Source organism: Tachypleus tridentatus, chromosome 6 (genome assembly GCF_004210375.1).
Source record: "Tachypleus tridentatus isolate NWPU-2018 chromosome 6, ASM421037v1, whole genome shotgun sequence".
Lineage (NCBI taxonomy): Eukaryota > Metazoa > Arthropoda > Merostomata > Xiphosura > Limulidae > Tachypleus > Tachypleus tridentatus.
In genome coordinates, this window is record NC_134830.1 from 86552461 (window position 1) to 86574878 (window position 22418).

General features: G+C 35.7%; 1 protein-coding gene across 1 annotated transcript in view; it reads right to left on the bottom strand.

The window, feature by feature from the left end:
- The window catches only part of prtp (thioredoxin domain-containing protein pretaporter), an 86646-nt gene that overhangs the window by 16359 nt on the left and 47869 nt on the right, over positions 1 to 22418 (bottom strand). Inside the window, exons 6-7 of the mRNA XM_076505906.1 lie at positions 3331 to 3417; positions 2707 to 2823 (exon numbers count right to left, since the gene is read on the bottom strand). Of these exons, the coding sequence (XP_076362021.1) occupies positions 2707 to 2823; positions 3331 to 3417 (204 nt within the window). The remainder of the gene's footprint in view (positions 1 to 2706; positions 2824 to 3330; positions 3418 to 22418) is intronic.

Here is a 22418-nt window from a genome sequence, read left to right on the forward strand (position 1 = left end):
ATTCCACTACGGACGAGGATATCGTGAAAAACGTGTCGAGGTTTCAGGAATACACTGAGCAGCTGCTTGTATAATACAGTCGGTTACCACTGCCACACAGTCGTCTATTTATGGCTGATTCATGATGGCAGGATCAAGTTCTGCGAGAGCAGTGAAAGTGGACCAGTCTGCCTGGTCCAGCTTCCACTGGGGCACGTGGGTAGGGTGGCATCAACCACGGCCAGTCTCTCTCAAAAGTATAGGAAAATGATCACTGCCAAGTGGATTATTGTCAACCCTCCATGAAAAATGGGAAAACAGTGAAGGGGAGCAAACCGAGAGATCAATAGCAGTAAAGGACTGACTAGGTGCATGAAAATAAGCGGATGAACCAGTATTGAAAAGTGAAAGATTGTAATCAGAGAGCATACGCTCTACAGAGCGACCCCTCTTATCAATAACAGCACTTCCCCAGCATTAAAGTCCCCCAGGATTAGAAATGGAGATGGCAACTGTTCATTGAGAGCATCAAGGTCTGATTGATCATATGTCTCTCCAGGGGACAGGTAGAAAGAACAAACAGTGATGGTATGACCCAAGGAAACACAGATGGCTACGGCCTCCAAGGGTGTGTTGAGTGGCAAAGGCAGGGTGGTCACGTGTTGATCAACCAACAGTGCCACCCCTCCATGTAGTCGTCCATCACACAGCCTGTCATTTCTGTACAGAGAAAACTGCCGAATGGTGACTGTATCAGCAGGTTTTAGATATGTTTCTTGTAAGGAAAGATATACAGGATGGTAGAAAGCAATCAATGTTTTGATATCATCTAGATTAGATCGTAAAACCTCGACAGTTCCATTGTATCAAGGTGGCCATTTTTAATGACAGGAAGGCGAAGTGGCTGAAGAACCCTTCTGTTTACAACCACGTCTTTTTTCCTTACTGTCCTTATTCGGAGAAGGTCTATTGACCTCCACGGATCCCGCCCTGGGTCGATTGGGCAGATCTTTGTTGTTGGAAGGGGATTCCAGTGACTGAGGACGTGAACAAATGATTGTTTTGCATCGTGAGGTGGGAGGAAAAGATGTATCAGAAGAAATGCCTGTATTTGAAACTGAAGAATGTGGATCTTGAGATTAGTTGGAATGTATGTGAGGAACAGAGATGGGTGTAGAAGTTGATTCATCAATGTTTTTAACCATAGAGGTCAAAAGGCTTTTCATTTGTTTTGAAAACGATTCTCTTGGAGGCACAGAGAGATCTGTCAGCATTCCCACTGTAGTTGTAGAATGAAGTGCAGCAGCATATGTTTGAGATGGAGTGGCGGACAGCAATTTCCGAGTCTCAGGATAACTAATGTTATGAGTCATTTTCAAATGCTGCACCTCTTTTTCCTCCAACAATTTTGGGCAAGAACAAAAGTAGGAAGGGTGGTAACCATTGCAGTTAACACAATGTGGGTCCGTGTGACACTCATAGGCATCATGACCCTTGCCATCACAATGATCACGTGTCAGGGAACCACGACATGACGTCTTTGAGTGGCCGAACCTCTGACATTGGAAACATCTATGAGGGTTTGGAATGTATGGCAGTACCCTGCAAATTAGATAACCTGCCTTGATAGTGGCAGGTGCACGTGGTGATGTAAATGTTAAAACGAGGATATTTGTCAGCAGTGTAACTCCGTCTTTGCGAGTGGAGATGCGCCTCACTGCAGAAACTCCTTGAGTGGAGAGACCAGCGAGAATTTCTGACTCAGGAATATTCTTCAAATACCTCTCAACAACAACTCCTTGTAATGAATTCAAGGTAGTATGAGGGGTAACCTCAATAGGTACATCCCCAATTGCCTTTGAATTTAAGAGGAGTTCACTGGGTTGGGATGTGGATGTTTCAACCAATATGTCTCTGGATCGAAAATTCTTTACGGACTTTGGAGAGCCAGCAAGTCCCTCTAGTCCCTTCTGAATAAAAAAAAAAGGTGGGGGGCATTTGCCCTAACGGTTTTTCTGAAAGAGAATGCAATATAAGAAAATGGGGTACAGGTGTCACAGATGTTGAAGATTGCTGCTCAGAGTCTTTGAGACGTGGTTGTTTACCTATTGACTGTTTTTTCATTATTTTATTTAAATTTTTTGTTGGAGGATCCATAGGAAAAAAGAAAAATTTCGGTACCCAGTGACCCCACCCACCATGGAACCCTACCAGGGGACGCACTACAATGTCAAGCAAGGACGTTGCAGCAACGCCAGGGTTTCGTGAGCACTATACCCAAACACCATGTCCACAACATCCGTTGAAAACTTCCAACACTAGTACTTGGTTGACTCTAGCCAAAGTGGACCAGCCGAATGACCCAAGGGGGCCCACCCAAAGGCCACCCATCTACAGGAATTCAAGGCCAAAGTAGTGTATTAGGGTTGGACCCCTCAACCACCAGTATCCTCTACTCCCCTTCACGGGTCAACATACACAGCAAACACGTGGGTGGATGTTTAGATCCCAGAGGAGGTAAAATGAAAGATAAAAACCTTCCCTGATAGGTCCCCTCACCACGTACAGGAATCCACACCGAGAGGTAGCCAGGTAGCTAAGCAGATTTATTTCTACTTGTGTTTAAAATGCACATAAAACTGGCATTACATATTTATATAAAAATTGAGAAAAAACTACAGGTAAATCTATTGAACTAAAATGCTTTGTTTTTTGTTGTTTTTTTACCAAAGCATCAGGAACCTTCTCTTCATATTCAGTGTCTATCTTATGGTTTAGTTCTTTCATTCTTGTAACAAAAGATTTAAGCTCTTCATGGCTTCTTCCTCCTTGGTACTTCTCTACCTACAAAGAATCAAATTTTATATGTCTTATAAAACTAATATACTTAATATAATTTGAATATTTAGGACTATTAAAGTTAAATAGGTGGAAAACATAATTTTACATTTATTTATACTGAATGTAACAGTTTTCATTTAAAATTAGTAAAATTTAGGATCAAACTTATTGATACATTGGTAAATTATGCTTCTATCAAGTATCTTAAAGAATGTTGTTATTCTGCTAAAGACTACACTAAAAAAGTTATTACTAGATCAACTGTGAATTAACTGATGAATATTAACAGTAGTCTTATTGGATATTTCATCACTTTGTACAAGAGAATTGTTACGATTCACCTTCTTTAACATACAAGATAATGTAATTGAATAATTTCTCAGTTTAAGACTTTTGTTCATTGAAATCTTGTCAACAAGTTGTCCTTTCACTAGATTGAGCCAAATATTTTCCTAATACATCTCTTATTGTACTGAAAAAAACATTAATTTTATGTCACAATCAGCTTACCTTTTTACCATCCATAATCCACAATAAAGTTGGATAGGCTTTGACTTCAAATTCATTACATGTGAAACGATTACTTGTGCAATCAACCTGAAAAAACAACACATGAAATAAATATAAAATGTTAGAAACCATTAATCACATAAAATATTGGCTGCAGTTAATTAACTTTAATAACAATAACTCACCAAAATAGCATATATTGTTATGTAAATTCTTGGAGAGAACATTTTATAAGGTTTAGTCTTATTTCAAAAACACCACATTAATCATACTTGTAATGCCTAAGGCTTTTTTTGCATACACTTAAAACTCTAATGGAGCAAAATAATACTATCAGATACTGCAAATAAAACATATTTTCCTTTATTTGAAGATAAACATGGTAGAAATACACATACAGTACAATAAAAGCATTTAGCAAATCAATGTTCAAAAGTTGCACAGCAAATTGTCACTCATTTTGCAGCCTGTTTGTAACATACAAATTTTATCTCTTTCTCTTTCATTAGAATGAATCATTTTATTTTGGAACGTGGAAGAACACTAAACTGTAGTATACATATCTGTACATCCTGGAAGTCTCGAACCTCTAAATCAAAAGCTGCCTCATCTTCAGTGAGAGAGAGCAGTAATGGTATATACTGCACAGTCACCTCCACTCTTCTAACAATAAGGTCAAGTACAAAAAAGTGATGCAGGAGTTTGTTTGTGACAGGTATTTTCAAGTACAGGTGAGACGTTCAGGCAATGCAAGTTGAGGGCTCAAAATTAGTTGGCACCTGGTTGGCCTATAGAAAGTATATGGTGGATAGCCTATGTGGTTTGTTCCCCATACATTGATCTGAGCTTTAGTTAACTAAACAGAACTTATTACAAACTATTAACCTTCCCAAATTTACAAACACTTGTCAGTAGTATGTAATCCATGAGCATCTTTACTATGAATGACTATGTATAAGTAAATGCCCTTTCATTAATAAGACAGTCATCACTTTGTCTAATATCCAAACTTTTTTTTATATTAGTGTAATGGAATTAATTAGTTGAGTTTTTACTAACACATTGCAGATGAGTCAAGTTTATTTGTGTTTTGTGCAATGTCTTTCTGTGCCATTTATTACAATGTTGAGTGGATGCATTTTATTTCATCCATAGCTCAATTATATTTTTGTTTATTTGAAACAGAGTATTTACATGAAGATGCCTGGTAAATATTTAAAATGTGGTATCTTGTAAAACATATTCCCATATGGAATGGAACCACACAAAACTTTCAAATGCATCACATTTCATTTTTTCCCCATGGGAAGTACAACTCTGTTGTTGTTGTTGTTGTTATTATTATTTGGAAAATTATAGTGCAAAGCTATCTTTTATTATAAAGTGTAAAGGGAAATTAAGTTAAAACAAAAACAGTGACCCAGCATCGGAAAAACTTAAATATAAAGGCCAATGGTCCTTAAAACATTAAAAATATCTGTAATGTGGCAGTGTCACCATTTCCAATGACACTGTCCAATGTCAAGGGTAAACCTATGGTAAAAACATGTCTAAAATGATGCCATCGCTCACAGTCGTAACGATAGCACAACAGTAAAGGGTGGGCTATAGTGATTTGAGAGTCACAGACCACACATTGATGCATCAGACCCAGATAAAAGAAAACAAGTTAAAAAACTGTAACCAATGTGTAGTATAGTTAGAACAACTTCATTATTTTAATCCTTATGGAAACAAGACAGCTAAAGTCCACTAGAAGGTTTTATCTGGAAAGGTTTGTTATCACATTGTACACTCAAGACAACTGCCAACTGGCATGGAGATGAGCTTTGAATACAAGAACATAGTCCATGTATGAAATAGATACAGTAGTGATAGCACCAGAGCAGACAGACTGTGGTGTCAATGAGCTTGTTTCTGCAAATACTAACATAGCCTAGTATCAATAAAAACTGGACAGAAGTAGATGATAAAGAGAAATGAAGCAGTTGGTTTGGAATATTGATAAAAACAAGATAAGAATGAATGTAAGACAATTCCAGGGCCAGTAGAGAGCTGAGCGAGTTGGTATAAATAGTACAGTTTTTGTATTGCATAGCTTTTACATGATCCAAGGCATGAAAAATGGCACACAATTAAGCAATGAAAACAGATAAAGTAGAGTGGATTCTGTGTGCAATCAATAAATCAAGACAAACCATGGCAGAGCCCACAGAATCACCCGATTTTGAACCAACCATGTAAATGGCAATGGAAAGATGGTTTGAAAGACGTTTGGCAAACAGAAGATAGTACTTTCAATCGAGAGCACCTACCTTCTTCAGATGTTTTTAAAGAAAGATCACATTTAGGGATAGTAGTAAGCCATGGTGAGATGGGTTGACCTGTGGAGAAAGCAATGTCTTCTAAAGACAGAACTAATTTGGCCAACTGCACTTGGATATGAAAGCCAAAAGAAACAATAGTAGACCATCTCTTCAGAAAAACCAGAGCCCATTAAGGAAGGAAAACAAAGGGTTGAAATTTTGAAGCCTACAGTATAGACAGTTGCAAACAGCAGAGAAGTAGAGGAGGTTCATTAGACTCAGTGTACAATCTCTTGACTGGAGAAGTGAGGAGAGCCCTCATGCAGAGCCAAAGCCTCAGATGGTGAATGGGGTCCAACAACTTCAAGTGCCAAGGTTCTGACAGAGCCATAGACCAGAATTACATAGTCCAGTTTTGAATGAATGAGAGTATGATAGGATCTTGAGTATAGAACATCAATCCACTCCACAAGAGGTGTAAGAGAGGAAACAGAGGATGTTCTGTGTACACTTGATGCATAGCTGATTAATGTATAGAATGAAAGTCAGCTTACAGTCAAATATAAGCCCCAAGAACTTTGCCTCAGGTACCCTGCAGGAAACACAACCTCACTGAGACAGAGCTCGAGAATGGGGTGAAAATCCCATTGGTGAAGCATGCAGATGGTATGAGAAAAAGAAAAGACAAAACCCATTTCTTGTGGCCTATTTCAGTAGATGACTGAGGGAAATCTGTAGTTGCTGCTCAATAAACCTCATGCTCGATGACTGACACGAGATGTAGATGTAAAAGTCATTGATGTAGAGTCTGTTTACAACTGTATGGAGGAGTTGTCCAGTAATGGCATTAATGTTTACAATAAAAAGTGTGACACTCAAGACACAGCTCTGACAGACTCGAAATTAATGTGAGAAAGAATGAGAAATGTTGAACCCACAGAAACTTGGAATCACCAGTCCATTAAAATAGTTTTGATAAAAGTGATCAAATGGCCATGCAACCCCATATGAGTGGATGTCTCGCAAAATGCCATACTTCCATGTAGTATCATAAGTTTTCTCAAGATAAAAAAAATCAAAAAACCAGAAACAAGATGTTGTTTGAGAAAGGATTCCCTGATTAACATTTAAAGATGAATCTGGTGATTCCGGGGTGAATCACTGTCATTGAAACCCAAACTGTGTGAGTGAGAAGAGGTTGTTTGATTGAAAAAACTCAAACAAGATGAGCATTAACCATCATCTCTAAGATCTTCAAAGACAGCTCAAAGGAACTAGACTGTAGTTTGAAGAAATCTTGGTATACTTTCTAGGTGCCAAGCATCAAGAAAAGCATTCTCCTGCCAGATCTGGTTAAAAACAACCAGAAGAGTAGCAGAGAGGCAGGAAAGAGATAGTACAGCATCTCATAATGAATATCATCAGGACCAGCTGATGTATTGCCAGACCAGTGGAAAGGAAGCTTGTGTTTCACCAGGAAAATGGGGTGATTACAGTCATAGAGACGATCAATTCAATAAGAAGCAGGCAATCACTCTACCCAAGTCTTGACGGCTAAGAAAATGGAGGATGAAGCAAAAGTACTACATACATGAGAAAAGCTTTTGTCAAGAGTATTGACAATGTTCTGGATATCAGGAAGCAAGATTGAAATGAGGGGAAAAAGCATATTGCTCACTGACCTTCTGAATTTTGTCCTATGTGACTTTGAAACTGGTGGTTGTGCACTTAACTGAAGATTACTTCTGGCCTTGATATTTAACCTGCTGAGGACAGTTTAAAAGTGTGGGATACTTACAAATTGTATTCCAGGCCTGTTCCTCAGCCTTCTGTGCCAAGAAACAGGCAGAATTCCACCACACATGAGGATACTATGGAAAACATGTCAAGGTTTGAGGAATACACTGAGTAACTGCCTGGATAATACAGTCAGTCACTGCTTATGGCTTACAGACAACACCATGATCAATTTCCAAGAGAGCAGTGAAGGAGGGCAAGTTGGCCTGGTTCAGCTTCTATCAAGGTACAAGGGTTGGGTGGCACTTCCCACAGCCAGTTTCTCTCAAAATGATAGGAAAATGATCACTTACCCATGAACTATTGTCAACCCTCTAAGAAAGGTAAGAGAAAAGGTAAGGGGTGCAGACAGAGAGATAAATAGCAGTAAAAAATTAACCAGGTGCATGAAAATAAGAACCAGTATTGAAGAGAGAATTGGTTGGTTGGTTGGTTGGTTTGGTGTCTTATGGTACAAAGCAACTAGGCTATCTGAACAAACATGTGGTAAAAAGTTATAATTAAAGTAAAATTATTCAAGTTCATAAAAGGAAATTAAAGTAAAACAAAACAAAGTTTAATTTTTGATTTAAAAACATAACAGCTTAAATCCAATTTTTACATCTAGTCTACTGCTGTAAGAGAAAAACTACAGTAACACAAGTTGTAAAAGACTTTCTGTAGCATAATTGTAATTATCATAACTCTCCAGGAAGACTAACAGGTAAGTTCAAAAATCAGCATCAGTCACCTGAAGTTGGACTTTCCAGTCCTGGTTTTGAGTTATTTGATGTTACAGCCATTTTCTAATTTCAAACTGAATTAGATGTACTTTGATTCTTAAAAGGGAATCACATTAAAAAAAAGGTCTAATGTATAAATTAAAAAAACTTAAACAACATTAAAAAGATTAATGCCTTTTAAAATCTAAAAGCATTTCTAAGGTGATGAGTGTCACCACTGCCAATAACACTGTCTAACATTCTGGATAAACCTTGGGACAAAACATCTTTAAAATGGTGTTGTCGTTGAGAATTGTAACACAGACGACATATTGGTGCATCAGTTCTAGATAAACGAAAAAGATGAGTTACTTTGACCAGTACATAGTCTACTTAGAACAACTTCATCTTTCAAATTCTTACAGAAACAAGACGGCCAAAGCCCAATATTGGGTTTTATTTGGAAAAGCCTGTTGTCACATTGCTCACTCAAAGTCGACTTCCAACTGGCACAGAGCCGAGCCTTGAATAAAGGATCATAGTCCACATATAGAACAGGCACAGCAGTAATAGTGCCAAGCAGACAGATTTAGCTGTGGTGTTGGTGAGCCTTTTCTGCAAATACCAATGTAGCCTGGAACCCAGAGAAACTGGGTAGAAGTAGATGTTAAAAAGAAATGGGCCAGTCAGTTTTGAATATCGGCATGAACAGGGTGTGAACTAATGTAAAGCGATTCCAGTGCCAGTAAAGAACTAAGTGAGTCAGTATAAATAGTTCAATTTGAATACTGCTTAGCTTCTATGTGATCCAGGGCAAGAAAAATGGTGTACAGTTCAGAAGTGAACACAGAAACTGTAGAGGGGATTATGCATACAACCACTGAACCACAACAAACAATGGAAGAGCCATAAATAGAAAATGGAAGGATGGTTTGAAAGATGTTCAGCAAATAGCAGAGACAGTATTTCCAATCAGGAGTATTTGCTTTTCTCAGGTGACTTAAAGAAAGGTCACATTTGGGGGCTGTAATAAGCCATAGTGGGATGGGCTAACAAGTGAATACAGCAATATTATCTAAGGACAGACCCAATTCATCCAACTGCACCTGGATACAAAGGCCAGAAGAAGCAATGGAAGATCATATGTTCTGAAAATGAATGGCCCACCAAGGAAAGAAAACACAATCCCAGGTGATTTGCTTTGGTAAGGAATGAATTTTGAAGCATAAAGTAAACACAACTGCAAATGGTGGAGGTGTAGAGGAGGTTCACAAGACTAAGCTGTGAATAAGGAAATTGCAGAAAGCCCCAGTGCAAAGTCAAAGTCCCTGATGATGAACGGATCCAGTTGGAGTGAGAAAAGTTGTGATCTGAGAGCATATGCTCTGTGGAAAGACCCATCCCATCAATATCAGCACCACCCCAGAGGGGTGGATGTCCACTAAAGTCCCAAAGGATTAAAAATGAAATGGTAAGCATTTAATGAGCACATCAAGGTCTAACTGATCATAGGCCTCTCCAGAAGTCAGGTAGAAAGAACAAATCAAAGGAATCACATCTACAGCCTCCAGGAGAGTATTGAGTGGCAAACACAGGACAGGCACATGCTGATTGATTAGCAGTGACACACCTCCATGCACTTGTCAATAACACAACCTGTCTTTTGTGTATTAAACTGCTGAAATGGGACTGCACTGGCAGGTTTCAGAAATGTTTCCTGTAATAAGAGACAGAGGATTATAAGAATCAGTCAAATCCTTAGTGTCATCTATATTTTAACAAACCTCTACAGTTCTACTGTGTCAAAGTGGTCATTTTTATTTATATGGAGGAGAATGGAGCCCTTCTGTTTTGGACCACATTTTTTCCCTTTATTGAAGGTCTATTCAATCTCCTAGGTTGAGTATGCAGATCTATGTCTGTAAACAAAGATTCTTGCAACAGATGGCATGAATGAACAGTCATTTTGCATCTTGGGGATGGAGACAAAGGACCCAAGGAAATGCCTGAACAGAAAGCCAATGGAAATGCACCTGGGCAGCCACCAGAAGGAGTTTCAGGGCAGAGATGAGAGTAGATGTAGACTCATCAACTCTTTTAACCATGACAGGCAAAAGACTCTCCATATGTTTCACAAATGATCTGCTGGAGGCACAAAGAGACTATCTGCACTCCAACTTTGGCAGAGGAATGAAGTGCATCATAATACATCTGAGACTGAGTAAGGTACAATAACTTCTGAGCCTCTGGATAGGAGATGTTCACAGTCTTCAACTGTTGCAGCTCTTTCTCCTCCATTCACTTAGGGCAAGAAATAGAGTAAGAAGGGTGTGAACCACTACAGTTAACACAGTGTGGTTCCAATTCTCACTCATAGGTGTCATGGTCTTTGCCACCACAACAAGTGCATGTCGAAGAAGAGAACTATGACATGATATCTTCAAGTGACCAAACTGCTGACACGAATCATCTGAGAGCTTTGGAACTGTATGACCATACCTTACAGTTCAGATAACCTGTCTTGACTGTGGAAGGTGGACATTGTGATGTAAAAGTCAAAATCTGAACAATAGTAGGCATTACAATTCCATCTTTGTGAGTGGAGATTTGGAGCACTGAAAAAATGCAGTGGCTGGAAGAACCTTCAAGGATCTCTGACCTGGGAATGTTCTTCAAGTCCTTCTCTCGAGGAACTCAGGATAACATGGGAAGTAATCTCAATGAGTACATTCCCAATGCTCTTTGAATTCACGAGAAGTTTGGTGTGTTGTGGTGAAGATTTTTTCATCAAGATGACTCCTGAGTACAGCTTCACCAGTTTGGAGAAGCCAACAAGCCCCCTAATCCCTTTCAAGTTAATCTGCCCCAATGATTTCTCAGGCAATAAATGCAGAATGAGAAATTGAGGTCGAGTCTGACTTTAATGGTGACTGTATAAAAGAGTTGTCCATACGTGGTCATTTTCCAATAATCTGTTTTTTTCATTTTTATTTTTTTACTCATCAATTGGGGTATCCGTAATAAAATAAGAAAATTTCAGTGCCCAATGTCTCCCCCATCCACCATGGAGCCCTACTAGGGGATGCAGTACAATGCCAAACAAGAACACTGCAGCAACAACATGGTTTTGCGAGCACTAAATCTACACACAATGTCCTCAACTCTTGTTGAGAATGTCTAATACTGCTGATACTTGGTTGACCCTAGCCCAAGTGAACCAGCTGAATGACCCTGGGGGAAGGGGCACCCAAAGGCTGCCCATCCACAGGAATTCATGACCAAAGTGGTATGTCAAGATTGGACCCCCTCAACAACCAGGATCCTCTTCTCCCTTTCACGAGTCTTCCTGCACAGGAAACATGTAGGTGGTTATTTAGATTCCAAAGGAGATACTGAAAGAACAAACCTTTTTCTGAGAGGTCCCCTCACCACATACAGAAATCCACCTTAAGGGGGCAATTCTGCAGCCTGTGGTAGGAAATTTCTATTTTGCCTGTAGATGAAATGAGCATAGAAATATACTGCTTCATTTCACCTAACAGTCATCTTGGGTGATCTTCACTGTATGTTCATTCCTTTTTGGTTCCAGGGCACCTTCTCTTTCTCTTTATCGGCAATCCATTCTTTTGCCACAGAGGAGGAACTGCTTATATTTTATTTTTTTCTGTTGATTCAGGGTTTTATAAATAATATGAAATGAAAAGAATGCAGTTTATCAAATAACATCCTTTTCTTTTTGTCTATTTCACTGTTTTTCTGAGAATGGTATATGAGAGGTACTAATTTGCACAGTCAACACTTTTCATGCGAGCATTGTGTTAAGAAAGACAGATTGTGTTTTTTTTTATTCTCCAGTTATTCTATTTTCTTTTCTGTGGTGGAAAAAGATGAATTGTTGATGGTTGAAACCATTGATATTTTCATATAAGAATGAGAATCACCTATTCTACAGAAAGTTGTATCGCCTTTTTTTAACTGTTGAAACTCCAGCCTTCAGCATTGGCAGCAAAAGTCTATTCACTCTGATTGTCCCACAGACTACTGTTTTATGTTCCATGAACATGTTTGCAGTGGAAGTACTGTTGCAATAATTGTTCTAGTGTATGTGGTACCACAATCCAGAATTGAAAGAAAGAAATGAAAGAATAGTTTCTTCACATTTTTTTTTCTCCTCACCGGTATTAATCTCTTTGTTACAAATATAAACTGTGTCATTCTCATACACAATTCTCACCAGCAGGCCATATTTTATAATTTTTGCAAAGTTATATATTCAGAATCTTAGACATCTTATCCATGGAATCATGTCCTTGTCCAATGACAACTGTTGCTCTGATTTGTATACTATCCTGTATTTGAGGAAATAATCCAGTACTAGTTGAATTTGGAAGAGCCTACTTGAAGACTCAATCATTTTCCAATTATCATTGAAATGCCAAAATTTCCATTTTTTTTTCAAATCTGTTTCACCTCATTGTTTGCAAAATACTAGCTAATGAAAAGAGATCAGATATGGCCAATAATCTTTCCACTTATATTTCCATGTCTGTACCATTACTAGAATAAGAGCTAAGAATTTCCTCATGTCTTTAATTGTAACTTCAGACCCATTGAAGTCCTTTATATGATATTTTATGTTTCTCTGAAAATTGATTATGATAGGGACATATTTCATGATAAAACATTTCAAACAAATATTAGACACAAAGCAGTAATACTTTAGGGTTGAATGGAGTCATAATGAATTTCCTTCATACACTTCCAAGTTTGGTGGAATATTTCTGACCAATTATCATTATCACAACAGGAAAACAAATCACTATGAAACATTAGTAGAATCATCACTTTCTGATTGGGAATCAGTTTGACTGCAACAACTTTACATGAGTATAATGATTTCACCCTAGCTAGAGTCACTGTAAGAATGATCCAGAAACACATTCACATCAGTATCTTCTTCATTTAGAAGACCTGACAAATTATCATTATATAATTAAGTAATTATTTCACCTTCACTCAACACGTTACATTTTCTGTGAGAAGCCATTTATAAAAATAGGGGTACTATAAGCACAAATCAAACAAATAATGACCATCTGGTACAAAATAAAATGCATCCAACTCATTTGATTCTTTGCATGCAACACAAGTAAACTCGTGTCATGAGTTTACAATTCTAACATAATAATGAGAGGATTTCAATACATCATTTCTAGTATCTTTAAAATTAATACATACAAATCTGTAAGCCTATTAGTTAGACTTCTTTGTCTGAAGCAGTTGCACATTCTTCATTGATTTCGCTTTGGCTTCCAAAGCTATGGCTCTACTGGCCGGGTAGCTTGTCTCACAATCACACCACATGCAGTAAGTTTTATCAGCTGTGGGCAATTTTCAAATACAAATAACAAACAAAGTGCCACCCATTTTTCCACCCAAGATCAATTCCATTTGTTTTCTGAGAATTTTGTCAACATTCTTGACATTCAAACCATCCTCCCTTTGGAAAATTGATACTCCATTGCAGTATTATCTCATAAACCATTTGTGAAATTTGCTGGTGCACATGCAGAATCAGTATAAATTGATATTAAAGTCTATTTAGTGAGACATGGCTTTATAGTATGCCCTCCCAACTTCTTGTACATATGCCACATCAAGTATCATTGGAGCATGTGGAAATCATTTTATTATTGCCCATAAATCCAGTGAATCCTTAAAGTTAATTCAGGAAAGAAATAGCTTTTAATCAAAAATATAACAAATGAATTAAGATATTGTAATTAAAGTAATCTGGATTGATATTTACATAACAGTCTGAAAGGCCTGAAATTTTTAGCCACAACTGCATCATATCAGCAAAATTAAAAATGGAGCATTATGTTTCAATTCAATCTTGTCATTAAATGGCTCATGTATGAGAAGCAATAATGTGGTATATATTACAGTGAAATGTTCTAAATGTCAAATTTCAATATAACTAGCAAACAAATAGCTCTTAATATAGTCAATGCTGAACAAATCATGCTTTTAAAAATACCTCTCTCAGTCTCTTGAGCTGGCTCAGAACACATCTTTAACTGCCTTTGGCAGAAACTAACAAAACTTTCTATTGGACAAAACGCTGCTCTTGATACATGGACATCCAATCACAATGCATATCTTAAATTTCACAATGTGGATTGTTAGTAGCTAGATGAAGTATGCATAGGTAAAGAAAATGAACAGGAACTAAATGGTGAATGGTGTCAAAGTATTTCAACAGGGTCTACCTCTCCAGAAATCTGAAAAAAATCCCATTCCTGCATACAAAAGAAAGGGGATTAATCTTAAAACAGAATAGGTCTGCTTAATACAAGAAGATTCTATAAGATATTGTGAAAGTATGACTTGAACCTCTGAGAAACTGATTTTTCTGAAAGAAAGTGATTAGACACAATCATGACTGATTCACGTTAAAAAAAAAAAAAAGCAGGGTTAAGTTTCATTGACAGTTAACAGCACAAAAAAAGGTCCAAGTAAATGCTTTGTTTCTTTTTTTCCAATAAACACTGACACTTGTTCCTTGAAGTTTTCAATTTTTGCTTATCTCAGGTACAATGAATTTATCATGGCTACCTTCTCTAGCTTTGCCAAATTCATGGAGTTTAAATCATCTCTATACATCACAAGTTTTGCCATTAAGTCATTATGCTCTGGAAGTCATCAACCAGAATAGCAGGCTTGAAACAAAGTATTACCACAAATCAACATTTTCTGGCCTATACTATCATTTAAGCACATTTATACTGGACTGTTACAAAAGTAATTTAATAAATATTTTGGTTCAAAGAGCATATAAACTTACCAGCTCTTATTATTATTTTCATGATGAACTTATCAATACTAAAAAAATATTTGATTAAAAATTCCTTCCCTCCAGCACTCATCAACAAAAGTATATTGAATACATCAATAAGGTTTACATCCTAAAATTCCAGACCTCAACATTTTTAAATATCCTATCACACTGATGTTACCTTTCACTGGTTCCCATAGTGTTAAACCAAAAAAGTAAAATCAAAATCATTCTGTAATCAACCTAAGAGTAATCTTCAAACTGATCAAACAGATACACAATTTTTCTGTCTAAGACAAAATATCCGATTCAAAAAATTGCTGGTAATATACAAATATTTGTGTCCTTGTTTCAGATAAACCTATACTGGGACAATGATTTGAATCTTAGCTACCACAATCAAGAATCATGCACATAACAGCTCCTTCAGTAATGATGGAACTTACAACCACATAAGCAAAGACTGTAGCAAAAGAATGAACACTTCAGAATAATAGACTTGGCAAAAGATGAATGGACTCTCAGAAAAGACAGCACTCCAAATTCATAACTTACAACCTAAACTAAATAACCAACTATCTATGTCACTGCACCTCAAACTATGATCAACTCATCCCCAGAATGAGCAAAAATTGAAAATTTCATGAACAATCTGAAATGGAAAAAAAAAAACATCTTACATGATTCTTGTTTTTCATGAGTATTCATTATTTAGTATTATAAAAGTTACTAAAATGTAAAAGATAGTATCTTTTTAGGTTAGATTAGGTAAAATAAATAATAATAATACCCTATGCAATACGCAATTTGATAAGGTAACATGTGCGAGATATTTACCAAGTGAATTACAACTTGTGTGGTAAAAATATTGTATAGACATGGTTCAAAGTTCAATAAAGCAATAAAATTTAAGTAGAAACAGTTGCATAGAGTTATAAGTTTAAGTCTATTTTGATGAAACAAATGTAGTTTCATGTTACAATATAAAATCATTCTAGAAAGAAAAGAAATAGGTAATTCAGACTTATTTCAAACTTTCTTTTGTAGTTAAGAAGTTGGTTAAATTGGCAAACCTCATATGGTTATTGTACAGATAACAACAAATAAAATATAAAGTTTTATTGAAAAGAATTTAAAATATTAAGGAGGTTTCAGAGATCATGCAAATGAAATACAAGATCCTTTACACGAATAAAAGTATTTTTAATCTTAAAATGAAAAATCATTTTATGCTCTGAATAGTTAACACTGATTTCATACATTCATGGATAAAGTTTCAGTGAAATTCATCACTAAAAGCTTTCAAAATTTTGCAAAGGTACAAAAACATATTTGAAAGTATAATATGGAAACTATAAAGGTCACAAACTCAGCCAATTTAGACAAATCTGTGGCAAGAGAGTTAAGCTAAATGGTGTTTTGTCATAGAATAACATTTCTATAGCTTTCAAAGAAAAATAATTTAACACCAAAACAATATCAAGGAGAAAAAGAATCTATAAATAAATCATAAAATATTCCTAGTTCTGTTATTTGTTAACAAGTTCTCTAAACTTCCCATTAGATTTCTCTCTTCATCCCCATAAGAAAATCTCTAACTTTTCTACAAATGTCTATTTAAATTACTTTGTTTATGCTATTCTAACATTTTTTAATTTGTTCTATTTAATTATATTTAAATGCTTACTATAGCTATTTCACTTTGACCTTCCTAATTATTGACATTTTGCACAAATTTTTTTTTTAAATTAAGCATTATTACTAAAACTTTCTCCATGAATATATGGAATCAAACTCACTCAAAGATTTGACTGCTCTGAGTGCAAAGTAATTTTAATGTTAAGGTGAAAAAAACTTTTCTTCATTCGAAAACTGTCAAGTCTCACTGATGTAATCTAACTAGTAACTGTTTAGATAACATGACATGATATAAAAATGTGGTAAGAAAACCTGCAGTAATAAAATCATTAAGAAACAAAACATGAATAATGATAGCTCCTTAGTATGTATAAATTATACTTTTAGATAGAAAGTTAATTTTAAAAAAAAATTAGTAAATGCACTGTTTACAAGCAAGACTCCTTGTAAATGTGCAGAAATGAAATTTTTGTTTTTTTTACAAATTACATTAAATAAATGTTGTAAAATAAAAATTATCAATTAAAAGACATTTCCAAGCTTATATACATAATTGTTTTTAGAGAAAATTAATACTGCTAGTTACATAAGTTAAAACAAGACCAAAAGGAAGGGCTGCAATAAAAACAGCATGTCCAAACCTCTGACTAATTATATTAGGTTGTTATAACCAAAAACAAGCCAAAACAAAAAATAAAAACACTGGTCTAATTGAGAGGATGCCACATTACAAGGTATAATGTAGAAAATAAAATGTACCCTAGGTTTTGGAGGTGACTGCAAAAGTACCTGTCTAGGGTACATTTTATATCCCATATTATAGCTTGTATCCTGCAATCCTTATTCTACACTCTTACCTATTAAAAAAACTAAGTTACAATTTTGCCAGCAACTTTTCACTAGAATATGCACACACAGTTATGTATTCATTTGCATAACAAAATTTAAAAGTTACAATCTTTAAAATTCCCTCTGCTGAGCAATGTTATGGCAAGTTTTGATATTGAATCTCCATATACCAATATCTCCCTTAATGAAACTAAATATAATCATGGACCTTTCATTTCCCACAGACACTAAACTGTATATTGGTTTCACCCATAAACAATTCCTGGAACTTCTTGTCCTTCCAAAGTTAAATTATTTCCTCTTTGATGATGTCATTTATGACAAAGTAGATGTGACTGCCATTGGATCCTCATTGAGTCTGACAACAGCTAATAGTTTTCTGTGGTATCATGAATGCAAGTGGTTAGAAAACGGTCTACATGAATTCAAACACGTCCTTTACAAATTATATATTAATGAAACTTTCTTGCTGCTTCAACAATCAAGTTTCCATGTTTTTTTACCTTATTTCCCAACATGTCAATATAAAATTCACATCCAAACTCAAAGAAACCAAACATTTTTCTACTTCTGTTCATCATAAAAGAAATTTTACTAGCCTACACATCAATTTCAATAGTTTTATTCCCCACTTCTTCAAACAATCTGATTAAATCACTGTTAAACAGGATTTTTAGTCTTTGTTCTAATTATTTTATGTTAAACAAAGAAATTACCCTTCTACATAAGCATATTAAATAATGGCTATCTGACTGATTTTCTAATGAAGTTTACAAACAATTTCCTAAACAACAAACAACAACCCCTTTCCTTTTATGGGTTTGCGATCTCTACCAATTGAAAATATAATTTCTTTCTTAATAAAAATCTTCTACCCTCATATTTAGCTTATAATAATGTGTAGCTGTAGTCTTCATATTAAACACTTTTTTCAGTACAAAGTACCTAAACTTCTATATTCATTGCTCATTTATAAATGTGTGAGTAGTGACTGTAAGGTCACATGCAATGGCAAATGAAGTTCCACTTAAAAACTAGAGTCTGTGAACATTTAGGAGTATCTAACAGAACCAGCCATCTTCTATTTAAACTCAGCCACTCATCCATTTGTTTACATTCTGAAATCACAATATTTCATTTTACAAATTCTCTATCGTCACCACAGGATCTTTAGACCTTGACCACTACATTAAAGAAAGACAACTCGTAGTTATAGACCACTTGACCCTCAATGGTTCACAAAGCTCTTTAGATCCAAAAATTGTTTTACATATTTACACTTAACTCAGCTATATGTAATATAAATGTTGTTTTATCCATCTATTTACTGCTTTTCTTAATAACTAAATAAACTAATTATTATGTTATTATACTATAATTTTAGTGATAATTAGATCTGTAACGTGATTTTCAGATTTCACTGAAGATGGAATAAGTTGTTCTGAAATGTTCAAACCTGATAAATAAAATGTTTCATGTTTTATCAACAATATTCATCTTCATGATCATACAACAAATTAGGGTTATCTTCAGAAGATATATTCAACAGAGTATCGCTAGACAGCATTTAAAAAATACAGTTCAAGTTTTCACATACAGAATATATCTATTATTAACCTTATATATTGTACAAAACAAACACTACATACAATTCTTACACAATACTCTAGTTAGGAAATCAAGAATATTTGCAGTTCTTGCAGTTTTTCATTTAACTGCTTTTCAAAAGCTCCCTGCTTTTTTGTCCCTCATATTTCTCCTTAGGTTGTTGGAAGTGGTGATGACAGAAATTTATCTGTATTTCAGTTTCTTTTCACTATGTAAGTAGGCTGAGCTTTTCTTTATGGAATATCAGATGTATAAACCATCAAGAGAAAGTTCAACATCAGGACCTGATTCAGTGCTTAATGAATTTTCCTTATTTGTAGATTCAGATATCAGTAATGGGCCAGTCAGTGTATCTGCAAGAAGCACTGATTTTTCAAATGATTTTTTTTATTATTATTATTATTACTGACTTGCTTGTCAAAAGCAGTTTTCCCATCTCTGGCAAGCAATGAAAGTTGTGAACATGTTGGAAAAAACTTAAGGTGTTCACTGACAAGTGGAGTTGTGAAAGTGGAAACTAACACTCAAAATATTTGTTAATGCTGGAAGTACCTTCAGCAGATAAATACTCACTTAAGGGATCAAAAATGTAAAGCAGATGCAAAGAAAAGAGGATATAAGAGAAAAGGTTTGAATGATTAAAATAATATTTGAAGAGAGCAAAGGTTACCATTGATAAAGACATCAAAACAATAATGCTTAGGGCAATTTAGGCATTCTCCAATCATTTACATTTACAAAATTCAAGTGGAAACACAGATGTCTCCATTACTCTAAACAAAGTACTCTCTCTTGCTGTCATGGAAAAGCTTATATGTTGCTTTCAAGATTATATCTATTTTCCAAACAGCAGGATCATAACAACCTTGGATGCATCATAAACTTTGAGAAGTCCAGAACTCTCTGGATTTAATGTTACACCATAATCCATTTCCACAGAAGAGTCAATCTTGTCATGGAAAGACCACTTCACACTATCCACTGACTCATCTACTGAAACAAGAGTCATACTTCTTAAATTCAAATTTGTAATTGTATCATCAAATGCAGTGGCCATGTTAGAAGAAACCTGGAGGTAAAATACCTTGTTTCTAACAGTTCCTTGATCTCAGGGAAAACATCTGTTTATTCTACAGAAAGTTGTTTGTACTCTAAGCAAAGAGAAGAATAAATTCCTCAGTTTATTCTGTCCTTAAACTTAGATGTAAAATAGAGTACAAATCCAAAATATGCCAAATAAGGCTTTTCTTTCTTATACACCAAAGTGCTTTATGGTAGCATTATTAGGAGACATGACCTGGAAAATTATGTTTATTCTTGCACTAGACAAGAAGTTGTGATGCTTGCTCATGGTGTGCAATATCCAGATAATTTCTTCTTTTAAGATGCCATCCTTTTCTACATAGCATAACATGGAAAGAGATGAGATTACTGGTTTTTAATTAGATTAAAATGATTGAGATGGTTGTGTTACAGACAGGGAGGTCTAAAGCTGTGCCGTCTCTTAGACTAAAATATTTATTTATAAAAAATGTTGACCAATCTGTAATATAATCTCATTTGCTGAACATTATAGATCTATAGGCTAAATGAAGCATGCAAAGGATGGGCTTCATGGGTTGTGATAAATGAAAGTTAACATTTTCCTAAAATTAAAATGCATTTCCAATGACACCTCCATTGATACTAAAGCTATTCCTTGATCTCTAGGGCTTCCACTCATTGCCCACCTTAGCATTGAGAACTCTTGCACTAGTATTTACACCATACTCTAATGCCTTAGGCAAATTCTAATTTGCAAAATTATCCACCAACTGCAATTCACCATCTCTGTAGGTACTATACATTAAACACCTCATTTAAAAAAAAAAATGCTTCTGAGACATAAGCTGGCATTTAGTGAGGAGGTAGAGCAGGAGAGTGTCAGCAGAAATACATTTTTCAGTTTAGGAAAATGTTGGCTTCCAAAACATACTTATCACCCATTGACAATATGACTAAAATCCCACAGTGAGAACATGGAGGCACCAGTGTGGGCATAATCCACACAGAAAACATCTGTATAAAACAAGAGTGCACCAAGATAAATAATGGTAAAAGAGAAGGGGAACTGCACTACATCCAGAACAGGTATGCTCTTCACCTGGAAATTAGTTCCTATAATCACAGGTGGAATAAAATACTACTAACATTCAGTATGTCAGACCCAACCAGACAGCTGGGGTTAATATACATTGGGGAGCCCTCAGGAACAGTGCTTTGGAAACTGTGCAGTAGGTGAACCAAATTCCCTACAGTTTTAAAACACACCATTTATGAGTTATTCAATCTGAAAATTAACATGGATGGGTAGGGTCCTCTTCAGCTTTACTCATGACAGTCCATGAATCATACTCCACAAATAATGGTAACACCATCTGGAAGGCATCTAGATGGCCTTATGGAATATCCCATTTTATCCCATTTAATTTTAGTAATTAAAGTGAAAGTGGTTGCTTGTGCAGAATTGAGAAGAGAAAGCTTACCTGCCAGTGAAAATAAAGGTACTCTAGAAATAAAAAAAATGATTAAGGAAAATACCTCTGGGTAAATCCTAACAAATGTGGTAAAAAAACTACAGGAAGTAGTTGAAAACCCTCAGAAAAGGAAATTGCCAGATTATGAAAGTAGTAAGATATGAAACTATTAGGAGCAGTCCACGCACAAGTTCACATGACGTCGTCCAGAGGGAAATTTAACTGGATGGCTAATGACAAAGATATGATGAATCTGGTGAGATGTGACACACAATAAGATTCCTCTCCTGTAACAATAATCCACTGTAGGCTACATGAATAATTTACAAATCCACCTAATTAGGGTAGCTGGAGATAAGTCATGAGAGATAAATGGATCCCAATGAATGAAAAATAAGTTCCTAGTACCCTGTTGGGTCCTGATAGCACATAACAAACAATCATGATGAGGGTGGTCATGTAGGTGAGAAATGGCTGACAAATGAATTGTTTATGATGATCTTTCCCTCTTCCCTGGATGGAGAATGTCTGAACAAAGAGTGCCAATGTGGAAGCAGTGTAAATTACTACAGTTACTGAAGAAGTGAAAATGATGCATGAGCTTTCCAACATAATGCAACCAGAGAACTTGATATGGGGTAGAATGAACCTGTTAGGACTCAGGTCAACAAATCAATCAGAGGAAAGACATGTACATGTAAACCTGTCCAGTGCTAACTGAACACATCTGCCAACAGCACTTTAGGATGATGTATCAGGCAAAATAACAGTAGTTAAAGATCCCAATGAGTCACAAAAGCATCAATCATAAGATACCTGAAATGAGAGCATATCA